This window comes from Patiria miniata, unplaced genomic scaffold, assembly GCF_015706575.1.
Source record: "Patiria miniata isolate m_02_andy unplaced genomic scaffold, ASM1570657v1 HiC_scaffold_1, whole genome shotgun sequence".
In the NCBI taxonomy this organism is placed as follows: domain Eukaryota; kingdom Metazoa; phylum Echinodermata; class Asteroidea; order Valvatida; family Asterinidae; genus Patiria; species Patiria miniata.
In genome coordinates this window covers 23,934,968-23,949,959 of record NW_024037047.1, presented here as the reverse complement: position 1 = coordinate 23,949,959, position 14,992 = coordinate 23,934,968, and the positions used below count along the sequence as shown (strand labels likewise).

Below are 14,992 nucleotides of genomic sequence, written 5' to 3'. Positions count from 1 at the left end.
TCTGAAAATTACAGCAAAAGCAAATGTTGTATATTCCCTTTAATCATTGTACTACTATAAGTAGCTGTACATATGCAAAGAAGACCACAAGCAGGCAGTTTGCATTTTGGTATAATCTGTCAGATTTATTTCAAATTTATAAAAAATAACGCACTAAATTGGCATTTCTATTCAGAGTTACTTGAGAAAAATATATTATGTGCATTGAAAAATGTTATGTGGTATTAAATGCCTAATAATTTTAGTTCATGTTACAACTGTCTATCCCGTGACAACAATTCCAAGATGTTGAGACAATCCGTAAAGAAAACAAAATAATCAAAACCAGATAAATTTCCCACGTTACAGCACACCAGGAAGGTGCGTAAAGGATTTGAAGGAAACTATATAAAGGAGATCAAGTTTTACACCCTACTTCCATTTACATTTTTGCATAGTTTTGAAGAAGAAAAAAAACATGGTTGTAAACAGGTGCCCCAACAAACCTAATTTCGATTAGTGGCAGGTGGCAATGAGCTGCTCAGACAGACATTTTTGTTACGCATGAAAATAATTCCTTTTTAGCCAAAATGCATAATTTTCAGCCAAAATAACAAAATCGATATTACTTGTCATTGATATCAGCTATTTTTTTTCCAGGACATGAACTTAATGAACCGTGATATTCCAAACACAGCAGCTGCACGACGTTGGTCCCAATTGGAGGTTGAAATTGAGTTAGGGCCAAAAAAATGCTGTGGGGTGATTTTGTTTTTCGATTTTCTAATTTTAACATATTTGTAATCTTGAACATGACTAAAATATACTATACAATTTAACTCTACATATAGTGTTTTTAGTGATTTGTTAAGGTATATCAGTTAAAGAAGTGTCATTTGAAACAGGTCTTAAAATAGACCCCAAACTTTAACTGTCATTTTCTCCGTAATCTACTTTTAAACACGATGGACTTCAAAATAGCATAACTTTGCCTAGGAATGACCGGTTTCAAATATTACACCACCCAGTAAAAGGAAATTTTTGACCTTATGCCCAGAAAAGTCTGATTTTGACAAAAGAGGTCACATATTTTAAACCTGAAGAGAACTATTCTACCCGCCCCACCTGAAGAACGCTAAACATCCACTAATATATGAAGCTTAAAAGAATATTTGCATATTCGTGCCAACATATTTAACCTCGAATTGCATTTTTCAAAGCCTGTCACCTTCACAGAACAAATTGACATTCCTCCTGCTCATAATGTATGAACTTTAGCTGTAGTTATATACTAGCTTAATGTTCTCTTGAGTCGGGCCTACACTATAAAAAAGGAAAATGAAATCGAAAGTAAGACTACGCGAAATCAATGAAAGTGAACATAAATATTAATTTTACATAAAGTTTGCTTTTACTGCGAAATTTAACTTCTGTTTTGTTTTGGTTTTTGGCTTGTTTTGTTCCCTCAACTTTTGTGTGATTAAAAATAATAAAGTCAACTGTTTCAATTTTTTAACATAATATTCGGAAGTTGTCTTTCAGAACCCTAGGATTTTTTCAAACGTCGGCTTTGTCTCTGGCTACGGCTACAGGTTTCAACCCTGACCTACCACCCGCCATGCCAATCTAGCGTTTTGCAGCTCCATATGTAACAATACATTTGATGTCAGCGATAATACGCCCACCATTCCAATGTATTCCGGAGCCGAGATAGAGCCGCGGCTGAAGACGAAGCCGAGTTTTGAAAAATGACAAGATTTTCTAAGTTCTATTCTTCCCGCAGGACTTTCAACAGCAGTTGTCTGAGGTGTTCGTCGCTACGCGCGCGCTCCGCATCCTCCCCTTCCAATTCTCTTCTTGGCGGTCCCCGCTCTTCTTCTTCCAGCGTAAAGTCCTGCTGCCCTCCGAAATCCTTTTTCTCGTCCTCCAGTAGGAGGTCTAGCGCCCTCTGTAGTGTCTTGTCGTCCAACTCGTCAAACTTAAGGTTCTTCCTTTTGGCGGAAAAAAATGGCAACAGCATTAGTAAGAGAAGCTTTACGTTGAAGTTGGGGGACATGCATAACTTGTCCATGCATTTGTCTGTCTTACAAGAAAGTTGCCGTTATTTTTTTTTCTTCAAAAAGTTCTTTTTTCTTTATAACCACCTAACTTCAAACGTCACGTTCATTAACCTATGACATGCTTCTTTTTAGACCACTTATTACAATTAGGTGTGGATCAAAAAAAAATACCTGACATTTTCCAAAATTGCGGACACCATTTCTTGAATTGAATTACGTAACACACACCATCTCTTATCACACCGTCCTCATCTTGACTACACGAGATGTCAGTGCAGCAGACACATTTATTAAAACCCCGCCCAAACACGTTTTGACGAATCACAGTCATGCTAATCACTAGTCATATTTTTGCATATGACGCGCTTTTGGAACAAGCCGATGTTGCGTCGGATAGAGGTGCACGTGTTGTTGTCCACGTGCGCAATGGGGCGGAGCTTAGCATTGGTAAATTTTAATTACCCTCCGACCTTCATCACATTTCCGTTCTCCTCCTCGGCGAATTGACCAACCTCACCATTAAAGGGGCATTACGGCCAATTGGGCTACAAAACGCGTTTTAAACAAAACAAGTAACCAATAAAAGTAAACAAATAAAAAAAAACATGTTATTTGCGAGGATTTCAGGCAGTAATGCTCCTTTCAATCTGCATCACAGTACAAACCTTTCCAGCAGTTCCTGGATGAGACCTTTTTTGAAAGTTCCTGAATTGTGCTTGCATCTCGCCAATGACATTCTAAACATAGACAAATATCCACCCAACAAGGGATAAAAAGACAAGAGAAAAAAATCAATGTGATTTCACCATAATGAACGCAAAAACAGACAGTTTGCCCTGCAAACGGTAGTCGAAAATATCATTTGTTTCAAGTAATGTAAAACAGATAAAGGTACACTCATAAGTGTTTTGTGTGGACTTCAAGTAGAGTACCCACTAAACGTTGAGGAAGAAAACAACCCAGTGATATTGAAGGTCAATTTAGTGTGGTTCCCTGACGTCTCATGAGTAACTGTCTTATTGAAAAATAATACATGACGAAGCCAAGACCACTTCTTGCACGAGTGTCTACTTGAGGAACGAAATCTTTGAAATAAATTAAGCTACAGAAATAAATTTGGTATCATTGGATAGCCAATGATTTGCGCTTTAACATGATGTACATATTGTGAAAAGTTTTCTCAGCACAAAAATCCGAGGGGGTGGGGTGGGGTTGGGGGGGGGGTGATCCAATGGCACACCTCTGGTCAAAAATTGGGGGTAACGGTATATCCTCTACACCCCTCTCGGATTTACGCCCAATATACTTAATACAGACACTGGCTAACACATGGTGTGCCTTTATAAAGGACACTAGAAGGTCGAGTCCAACATGATCGTTAGTTAAAACAAATATCGACATAATTTCTCGCGATATCTTACCCAGGGGGACATCCTGCTTGAACCGATAACGTCAGCCCAATGATCAAACACGCAACCAGGAGCAACCGAGCCATGGCTGTCATTCACTTTAACACCTAGAGGAAAGGAAAGAGTACACTTATTCCACATAACTCGATTCAATTTCCACGTACTGCTGGATAGCTCAGTCGGTAGAGACCTGGAACGGCAATCCGGATGTCACAGGTTGAAACCCCTTTCCTTTTTCAGATTATTCAAAGTCGACAACAGTTAATTCTGAGAGTCAATCAAAACCAAAAACTAAAACGTAGTTTTTTTCCCTTTGTTTTTCATTATGTTCTTACTTATAATCAAGACTGTATTCATATTTCCTGTACAATTTACACGGATACCCCTTCTTTTAATGCACGCAACATTACTTCAATGTTTGTCAAATGTTGACATCCCTTGAGCCGCTACTACGTCAGTTAGTTGGCTCAAAAACGGAATATGCAAACACTAACAAACCCTAGACCCACTGTCATTTGGAAATAGTCACAAAGACATTTCTGAGCCAAAACACTCGAAACATTTTAGCAACTGGTTTACAGTGCGTGGATCAATACTGCGAAACGAACGGCAAACTGTGATAATGTTAGGAGTAGAAAGACGTTCTTAAATGGCGTTAGGGGACAAAATGACGTCATGCAAGACGCGGCAGATCGATACATTGCAGCCGTTTGTTGAGTGAGGACATCGGCAGGATCAGCGACACCTGTCAGACTGTCCCCCTTTCGATTCGTTTTACTTGTGTAGGGCCTACTACATTTCTGTACAATTTCACTGTAAAAACGTTGGGCAAATAGGTTGATATGTAGACCAACGCTGGTCAACATATCAACAGGTTAAACTCTTGGACAAATTCTTCCCTAATAGTTGGACAATTTTTACCCAAATTAGGTAATTTTAAACCAATGTTGGTTAAAAATATATTGCCCAACAGTGTTTTACCCATTATTTTTTACAGTGTACGAATCTGAATCACTGATCTCTATACAAAAACTCTGGATAGGTCATTGGCTGTAGAAGTGACGTCACCGTCCGCCATATTACCACTTCCATAACAATGGAATTGTAAACAAATCTAACCTCGCCGGTCAGACCGACCTTGTCTGGATGAGGCCTTCACGAGATAAGGGCATCATTTGCTTTTCATGCAGTTTGTTCGTTTCCAATGATAACAACACTCAAAATCCAAAGCAAAATGTTCAAAACCCAACCTTTTGAAGTTTCAACTCAGTGGAAATACCCCTTCTTGAGATAATAGTGAAAACAAAAAAACATGAACAACTTTTGATCACGAAACACGATGTCGTCGGTGGCACCTTTTAGTTCCGAAAATCAGTCAATTGACTGATCGTTAGAGCCACCTACATTTCTTGATTTCTTCTCAATGACCGCCAGCCAGACGGAATAATTTCACGGGGTGTTTAGCACCAGTACGATCTTTAATCATAAAACGATCCAAGGGAAGAGTTTATTTCCAATGCGCGACATATCCATTTGAATAATATGTCGCCTTATAGTTTTGAGTTGTGTTTAAGTGGCCTTTCATCACGGAACGAGCTTAATTTCTGATATTGTCATTTTGCAGTTCAGTTGGGCAAAGCCAATATTTGAAAAGGTGGTCGATTTTTGTTTTGTTCTCAGGTGAACCTCAATCTGTAAGTCCTGTGCTACCTTTCTCCAATTTTTAATTCCGTCAAACATCTTTAAAACCTATTTTATCCCATCTATTATATAAGTTGAGTGTTAATCCGCTGTAACACAACTGCAGCATTTTTAAATGCCATTTTCTCAAATATCGGTTTCACCACTTCAAATAAATTGGTGGTCTATAATTTCGATTATTGAACTCAGTATACCCCTTAATATTAAATACCATTAGAAAGCTCTTGTTCTGGAGAATCCAGATAGATAAATATCACAATTCTTAAAAAAAACCTTCGACTTTAAGCTCATTTTGCGATGACAGGCCACAATAGCAGTCGTCGAAATTGCTTTTGGGCAGCCGGAAGAGAACAGGATTCTAAGAGGGAACAAAAATGGCGTATATCGCGTTTTGGAAATAAACTCTTCAAATGTCATCTTGAACTACTTGACGATTACGTTCCCGCACCGTTATTCATATATGCGCGCAGCGCAATACTTTTGCAGCCTCCAATCGCGCACCGCTATGCAAATGAGGTCTCATTCATTTCGTTACACGGGGAGTTCTTCTCAATACGTCAGGGGCATGTTTGCAGATCTGGCAACGATTTAACGACCAATACACTCAGTTTGGTCAGTTGTGTATAGAAATATAATGTATCAGTGTGATACACTTGATTTATTTGAGTCGTGTATGTCTTGTAATAAATTGTTTAATGTTACACAACACAAAGTACAAACCCTCGAAATAATGAGAATGATCTTCCGTGGCGGCCTAGAATACACTCTGGAATCTGAACCAATCAGAGTGCTCGCATAGAATTCGCTAGCGATTCAAAACACTCCGATATATATTATGTTGTGTACACAATTTAAACTGTATTCGCCACTGTCGGTAACTGAACATCAATAGGCAGCATCATTTGGTCTGGGAACCAGACTACGTGCATTGCAGCGATATTTTGCGTGGGTGGAGCCAGTTTAACCGGCGGTGCCGTAAGCAAAACAATTACCGACCTGGCATCAAGTCTGTTATACATGGACAAGTTACCATATCTATTGGACAACCACAGCGAATACCACAACGTTTCTGGTGAGACAACAAACCCTGTGAGTCAACAGCCGAACTGTCACAGCGTTTTCATTTAATACCCAACAAATTGCCAAAATGGTTTTTCATTTCTCTTTCAAATCTGTTCTGACTGATTGCTCGACCTGACACGCGGAACAGATCGTGAATATCACTTTAAGCTGGACAATCAAACGCATTGTTCTCCACAGAGCCTGGCCCTGGGACCCTTCACGGGGACTTGGTCCCGAATAATACCCCCGATAATTGTACACGGAGGGGTAAAATAGCAAACCTTGAAATACCGCTGCGCACGCACGCCAATCACTGTACATGTAGGTTCACAGAGATTTGCTCGATCAGTACTCGCTACACCGGCCATACTGGTGGGGCAGATAGGGGAAATATTTGTGGGAATTGTGCCTTTGATGATACAAGCATGGAACTTGGCACACAAGTCAGAGTATGTCATGAGAACGATATTTGACTATAGGGCCAACGCAGATTTGTCCTTTGACAACATAGAGGTAGAATAACAAGCAATTTTCAAAATGTGAAAATAGCTGCCATTGCTTGTTACCTATATTTTGTTGTCAAAGGACAAATCTGCGATTGCCCTACAGCCAAATATCTTTCTTATGACATAGTCTGACTGTGTGCCAAATTCAATGCTTTTATCATCAAAGGTTCAATCCCATCACATATCTGCCGTACTATACATGAAGTCGGAATTTGTCCCCAATATTATTCACTTTTAAAGGCATAGACCCTATAGGATCTTTTGCTTTTCATGCATTTTGTTCATTTCCTATGGTCCGATGTGCCATGTAGGCCCTATGTATGTATTTATATATTTTGCGGGGCGGATTTGATCTAACTCTGACATGGTCTGGTGTGCCCTATTGTTCTCGTGTGGCCTATTGTTCTAATTCACACGTATCAAGCCTTATCCCATCATTGATTGGTATGGCCTTTATTGTGTCCCATTTATGTAATACATATGGTGGCTCTGATGTGCCCCACTGAAATGCATTTCTTTGTCAGTTTGCCCATAAACACTGGTATCTGATAATGTTTTTGCTAATTAATAAAAGGCTGTGGCGTCGCCAGGATTTTTTTTCTAGAGGGGGCAAAGCACATTTTTTTAAAATCAAAAATCCATACATTTTCTAGCATTTTTTCGATTGATCATATTTTCGACGGTGGGCAGGGACATTATTTTGTCCTCCAACCCATTATATTAACAACAACATAATAATTAACAACCCAACCTGTCGAAGTGTTAGCTCAGCGGATATTTACACATTTCGAGAAAACCCTGCACTACCTTTTGATCGCGAAACTTGATAGGTCGTCGGTGGCCCCTTTATTTCAGCAAATCAGTCAATTGACTGATCATTGGAAATCACCTAGATTTTTTGATTTCCTTCAAATGAAATCTAACATTTCACGGGGTGTTTAATACCAGAACGATCATTCACCACTTCTTTAATTCAAGTAAGCTGTTTGATAATATTCGCCAGGTTACTTTTTGGGATAGTTGCAAATGATCCTAGATCAAGGCCTGGCAAGTTTATGGTCAACTTTATTTGCATTATGACTCAGCATGAGTGAGAAATATTCAGTGTTATCTCATTAAAGACACACATAATTTCATGGCTTTGTAGCTTCTGCCTAAGACAAGAAGTCACAATTTGGATTGTAATGAATCCTCATGTCACGCCTGAGTTCACGTCGATATTTCAGGTTCCTATATCATGTAGAAGCGAGATACAACATACGGTTGTTGTAAATGTCTGCATTTAGAAATGTATAACTTGCCCTGAATTATGCTAGAGTTATCCCGAAACAATTAAATCCATGCAAATAAAAAATATGCAAATCTTTCATGGGAAAAAATCTGCCAACCGCGATATATTGTCCTTAGAAATCATGACATGTTTGACCTATACAACTGTACGTCTTTTTCAAAAATAATAATTAAAAAAAAGGTTCTTTAATAGGGATCGGCAAGGGTCAAGGCTGAATCAAGACTGGTACCAACTCGTCAGCCTTGACATAACTGCATTGTGCGTCGTCAAGAAACCAGACAAAATGGCAGCACAGTATGACTAATCAGCTTGGTGTCACTGTATCTCCATGTGATTCACTGCATAGGTGGAAATCCGTGAAAATGACCCCATTGCAGTATTTCACAAGAAAACGAATTTTCGAAGTAGGCACGCATGGAAAAGTGGTAACAAAATATATTAGGTGTAGGCCTCAGCAGAGAGCAACAACAGTCTCATACCGAAGTGATTACGACAGGTATTGTGAATACTCGATAATGAAGCTATGCACTTCAACCAGTCGACACGATAGCATTACACTTGATAGAAGTATTATAGGCTGGGCCAAACGCTTCAACGGACAAAGACCAGCGTGTTTGAACACCGAGGTCACGCACAGATGTATTGTCGTCAAGCCCAAGTTAGCAGAGTGATCATTGTGTCATATTAACTAACGTGAGAGGGGAAACTAAAGATCTGTGGGTTTGGGGATGAAAGTTCAGCATCGTGATTGCACAGGTTTTATGACTGTTTGGAATGTCTAGTATGCCATAAAGCTATAAAAAAAGTCTTTCTTTTCAAAACATGATTTTATCTTTAAAACTATTTCAAAAATCTGCACAAGTGCATTGTTTATGTATTTGTGTGGCTTGCAAAGCTTACTTTAATCTCGAAATACAGATATTTCTGTTAGAAATAGCTATTTCTCTATTTGAAGTAGATATATCTGTATTTGAAATAGATATATTTCTATTAGCAATAGATATATTGTTCAATATTCACGTAGCGTGCAAATTGAACTGTAAATCCCAAATAAGAGATATCTCTATTTCAGTAAGAGATAAAGATATCTCTATTACCAGATGTGCCATAGAGATACCTATATTAGAAGAGTGGTGTTATTTTACTGGAAATGGACAAATTGCATAAATAGAAAACGATCCAATATGCCAATAAGATCATTCAATAATTCAGACCACAAACTTCAATATCACATTTATTTTAAAATTCTTATTTAAGTTAATACTATTAGACCTTTCGCACGACAGCTATCATAAAAGGCGGGGCATTTTGGCTTTTGTTATGCCAGTCGTGCATTAATGTTCATGCATTAATTGAAACAACCCAAATACCTTCTGATTTATGCCATATGCAAATGCTCTCTTAAACTGAAATCTTCCAGTAATTTAACTTCGGTTTTCCCCGCTGATTCCCCGATCCACACATTTTTGGCAATGGGTTGTTTATGGTCCATTCATCACACATCAATGAATTCCAACATAGGCCAACAGCCTGGGGGGCTGGTCGGTATCAAATGAGGGGAATAATGCTCATTGTGATTTTTGGCAAGGTATGCACCCCCTGTAGTTGGAAAATATGTGACAGCGTTGCAGCGGTGGCAGCTTTTTGGGTGCTATCACTTAAAAAAAAATGGGGGCCAAAACATGCTTGCTAGCACATATAAATAATCCGGTAACAAGCATATTGGCCGCCATTTTGAAAAAAAAAACATATTAAAAGTGAAAACACCCAAAAAAACTGCCACCGCTCACACTGCAAAGCCATCACACATTTTCCACCTCTAGATGTGCATACCTTGCCAAAAAATCGCTATGGATATTGCTCTTTTCGATCATTTGATACTGATGGCCCAATTTTTGGACCAAGGCTGATAGCCTAATAAGAAATTTCTTCATAATGCCACTAAACATGTATTTCACGTACAGTCAGTCACTTTCATTTTCGTTTTAGGCCTTGAAGGTTTATTCCACGCATTTGATCCCTGTATCGGTGCAAACGATTCAACAACAATTCTGCTCATAACTGAAAGCCACTTAAGACCAACCCACAGACATGATTAGTGCTGTCACTCCTCGCCTTACCTTACAATTGCCTGACTCTCCTCCCAACTGATCTAAATCCACTAGAGATGTCAGTCCTTCACGATGGGACCACTACGCACCAGCAGCACTGAAGTTCAAGTTTCGATCTTGCACCGTTGAATAGTACAGTTCTTAATAAACCACCACGTAGTAGCCTACACGCTTGGCCTCGTTTGCGTTCACAGAACACATCCACCGTATATTTTCATTTCTACCCAACCTCTGTTTCTCTGGCCTTTGCTTTTCTTGAGTGTTTTGATAAGCGAACACAATCGGGGTTTCTTTACTGTGTGGGCTAAACTATTTTTCTATTGAGGTGGGCCTATGTATGAAATAGGGCTCGAGCCGAAGGCGATAGGTATGCAGTCTATAGGGTACTTTTTGGGCGAGGGGAAACAGGAAAACTATTTTAAAGGGCAGCGTGTTTAAGTATTTTTGGGGGCCAGAGTTACACACAAATCTGAATTACGTGTTAGTGGTTGGCACCGTGTTTGTACTTTGTCAGTGGTAATTGACTTCTCTGAGGGGTACTTTGGGTTACCTAGCACCTGTGCCATTTATGGACTTAGAATGATCCCTTAGTTAACTGTTTCAGTACAAGAAAGAATTCTAATAAACAAACACTATTCAGTTTATAACAAATTGCGGAAATACAGTGAGTAGTACATGCATATGTAGAATTGATTTTCACATTGGAAGCAGTGTGAAAAAAAATAAACACAACCTCATTTTTAAGTTCTATTCCTGGTGCCATGGTCCAGTTTCATTGCGAAAAAAACGATTCCCTTTTTTATAAAATTTCTATTTTCCAAGCAATACAAACATTATTTACTTTTGAATGAGACAAAACAAAAACTGGCCCATGTTTGATTATTGAGTTTTAACTGAATAGTTTCGAATTATTGTTTGCCCGTCTGCTCGCAAAGTGGACCTGTTGGTGCCCAAAACATTTTTTTTAAAGGGGGATGCAGACGTCTAAAAAAGGAAATGATGAAGAGCACAGGGAAATTAACTTCAATTTCCAATCCCAGGAATATATATTTCCATTGGTACTGTCGAGTATTTTAAAGTTAGGGCTCACATTCGTGATGAATTAGACCTTCGGTTAAAAGTGAAATGTAAAGTCGGCTCCTCCAACAACTTTGACCCAGACGCCTTTCGAAGTTTTAACTTCCAAAGATTCTTCCGCCTGACTGCCACGGGGCCCTCAGTTTTCTTTCCCGGATGTGAAATGATGAATAGAAGGTTTATTGTTGCAGGTGTAAAGGAAAGCACTAAATAGAGCTGGTATGAGCTTTGCCGGCAGAGAGAAAAAGAAAGGAGTGTATAATGGCATTCACATCAACTAGAGTTTACGCTAAGCCCCGGGCCCTTTGTAGTTCTACTGCTTCCCTGGCCATGCCTGGGTGACAAACATTCCTTTTTCATGTCTTGCCTGACCTTCCATTTCAAAAACGCTCTCAAAACAAGGAAATCGGAAAGAAAAACAGCCCCAGGATGCTAGGACCCTATGTGCTCTTATTGGATTGTGTTTTGTGTCCTTGCCGTGCAAAATAGTAATGTATAGGAAAGCTGTAAACTCCACGTGGAGTGGGTCAACTCTTAATGAGAGACTCCGTGCACGTGCAGAGTAGAAGAAGTTTGCACCTTAACCTTCTGAAATGAAAAGAGGGTTTTATAAAAAGAAGTAGAGGCGTCTACTCGACGTTTAGGCAAGAATACTACCACCATCTTCGAGTGGATGTTGGAGGAAGTGAAAATGTGGTCAGCAATTGTAACAAACATTATATAGTCGATGTCTTCGAAATAGCCACAAAATTTGTCAAATCCTGCCAAAACCAATCGTTCTCAAAAAAGTCCTGTTCCCTTTTTTATTGGAGTTTTAAATAGGTAATCTCTTGTCATTTTTAATCGTTGATTGTTTTTGAAACATTTATTTTTCTTCATTTTACAGTTTTAAGATTGTGGTGTTTTTTTGTGTGATGTGAATGTGTGTTTCTTCGTTTTTTGCAATATTTGGTCCATGTATCTTTTGTGCATAAGCCTCGTAATTTACAGTATTTTTGTGTTGATAACCTTACAATTGCTGCAATACGGCGACAGACTTCTCAAGTGTGATTCTTAAGCGACCCTTAGGACAAGGAATGTTAATGTCGCGACCCATCCAGATCGATTCCTCGTCGTCCAATTAGCCTAAATACCGAATTTTTTGTAAACTTGGGTTAGGTGACAGTTTAGGTTTGTGTACGTGTCTATGGGAAAGTAATATCATAATACTACTAAGAATTATTATATTATACATATCTTTTTATTGTAACATACCTGTAATTTGGCCGTCAGGCCACGAGATGTATGTAATAAAAACCAAACCAAACCAACTGGGATCAGAAGTAAAATATAATATTGCAGATAAAGATAATTTTCAAACCTATAGCCAATCTAGGAAATTTGTATGTGAACGGTGAAGATTACTTTATGTCTGCATGTGTACCTTTTGTCTTACTGTGTCGTTTCGTTTATCTTTCTTAGTGCATTGTTTTTGTAATCCGTATTCTTCTTGTGCTCTCATTATTATTAGTGCGTATAGTTTCTGTACGTGAGCCGTATAAGTCATTAATGGTCATATCCGTCGCCAGTAACTGAAGGACAGCTCGACTTCGACATTTCAAAATTACATCCCTCTTAAAGTACTGATCTCCATTCTTTCTATTGGAAAGCAAGCATTGTGTTTGAATGTCGGTACCGGTCCCCACTTCATCAAATTAAAGTGTCCATGAAATGATTTTTTTCTGAGGAACACATTTTGTGCATCTTTCCACTCCTTTTAAATGTATGAAAACTATTTGACATCCCTTTTTGGTTAATTTGATTCAAAAGTGTTCTTCTTTAATTATTTGAAATATCCATGCTTTTCCGCAAAACTGAGGGCGCTGTTGCTGTGATGTCATTTCAGGAAGACACTGTTCAGTTTAGTGGTTTTCTGTTCAAATGTGAACCGCAAAATCTCCCCATTGTAAACATTTGTGAGAATAGTTTGGCTACCATGTACTGACACAACAACAAATTACCGAAAAAAAGAAAATTTACAACAGCAAAATATCCAAAATTCTGGTAACATTTTGTGCTGAAATAGCTGAAACCGGGGGTTTCTGCCTGAAATGACATCCCGCTTTGCTCATGAATATGGAAATTCGAATTGGCATAACAACCAAAAAGGCACCAAAATACCCATGACAATGGCAAAACGAAAATTGAAAAAAAGGTTAAATGTGACACAAGGGTGCATTTTCAAGGATTGCATAAAAACAAAATACATAACAAAAGTCATGAGCCCTTTAAGCGACTCTCACCATTAACTATGAACCCTCAGCAGAACATTTTGTTCGCTTAGTTATCAATGATTCAGTAGATCAGTTTGCATACAATATGATCCCAGTTCTATACAGCCGCACATCCCTCAACCTAGTTACAGCCAGTTGACAGATTATTGTTAATAACAGATAGGAAAAGAAAAAGAAAGAAAGAAACAGACACCCACGATTTATCACGAACCCCAAAACCCACGCGCCCATCGATCACAACTGGGCACACGAAAGCAAACAGATGGGTCACACCTCGAATTCCACAAAGTTGGCGTTCAGAGCTGCTGATGTCACTAGTCCCAAAGAGACAAAACAAGTGCGCGCGCATCTTGCACTGTTGGGAAATGAACCAATCACGTTTCTCGTGGCTGCGCGTTTGAATGTGTGCGGAAAGGCGGAGGTGTCCCTTCGGGACATGGAGAAGTCCGCAAAACCCAGCAGCAAATTTCACTCCAACTGTATGAAGTCCATGTACTTCCAAGTTAATCAGTTCATCATTTGCAATTTTGTTTTGCCATAATCAAACCATTTCTTCAGAGAACTCCAGTCATGAATCAAAGCTGACCGTACAAATTATTTATTTTCTGCGAGTGTGAGCACAGGCGTCGTTTGACGCGTAGCGAATCGAAAATTGATTGAGTTTGTATTTGTAGTCCATGTAGGGGCCTCAAGTAAATATTTGTATTAATCCAACCTAGTTTACGTTTGAGGTGCAAGATTGATCATCCAAAGTATAAGGGGTTTCCACCATGTGTATAATTCTAAAAAAAAAAAATTACATTTCAAGCTGCATTATTTGAAAAACAGAATTCCATATTCTTAATAGAGCATACAAGATGTTGATAATGGATGTTAATTGCAGGCTAATTAAGGTAGGGGAGATCATTTGTCACTTGTACAATTTTTTTTCGTTTGCAGCATCACAAATTCTCAAAATCTAAAGAAGGGAACTTAACAACTAGCCTGATAAACGTTTGGTTCAGTTAATGCTTTATAATCCGAGAAAATAATATTCGAATTCAGTTCAGAAGTTGTCGAGTCATGTTTTGAATGGCGCCCGAAATCAGCGTTAGGGACACGTTCTCATTCAACCGAAGGTGCGTCTTTATAGACGCATCTTTGGACAAAACCTTCTCTTTAGTTATTGTTTTCTTGAAAATGACAGCATGCCATTTTACATGGAGTCTAGTAAATCAAGTATGCTTTTCAACAGTCATTTCGTCATTTACTTTTTGGATAGCTTCAGATGATATACTCTACCTTTAAACGCTATGTGTATGACACGAGCAAGTGTTTTTCACGTGCTTTCTGCAAATTGACGGTATCTGAGTATTAACTTTATCGATCGATGCAGTACTCTGTTTGTTAAATGTACCAGGCCAATTATAAGTACATTGTACCCAATCGTGAAAGTTCTTATTTTTTGTTGTTTATTTTTATTTTATTTGCGTGAGGTGTGACTGCCCGCTAGCGTAATTCCTTACGTTTAATTTGACCGTAGC

The 14,992-nt window shown here is 38.7% G+C and overlaps 1 protein-coding gene across 1 annotated transcript; it reads right to left on the bottom strand.

The window, feature by feature from the left end:
* Nucleotides 1-104: 104 nt before the first annotated feature.
* Nucleotides 105-10,413, bottom strand: LOC119726197. Its single transcript, XM_038197799.1, has 4 exons — nt 10,129-10,413; nt 3,461-3,555; nt 2,705-2,776; nt 105-1,970 (listed from the first exon to the last, which is right to left on the bottom strand). Exons 2-4 carry the CDS (start codon nt 3,541-3,543, stop codon nt 1,748-1,750), a joined length of 378 nt encoding a protein of 125 aa, XP_038053727.1. The 5' UTR covers nt 3,544-3,555; nt 10,129-10,413; the 3' UTR covers nt 105-1,747.
* Between the last annotated feature and the right edge of the window lie 4,579 nt (nt 10,414-14,992).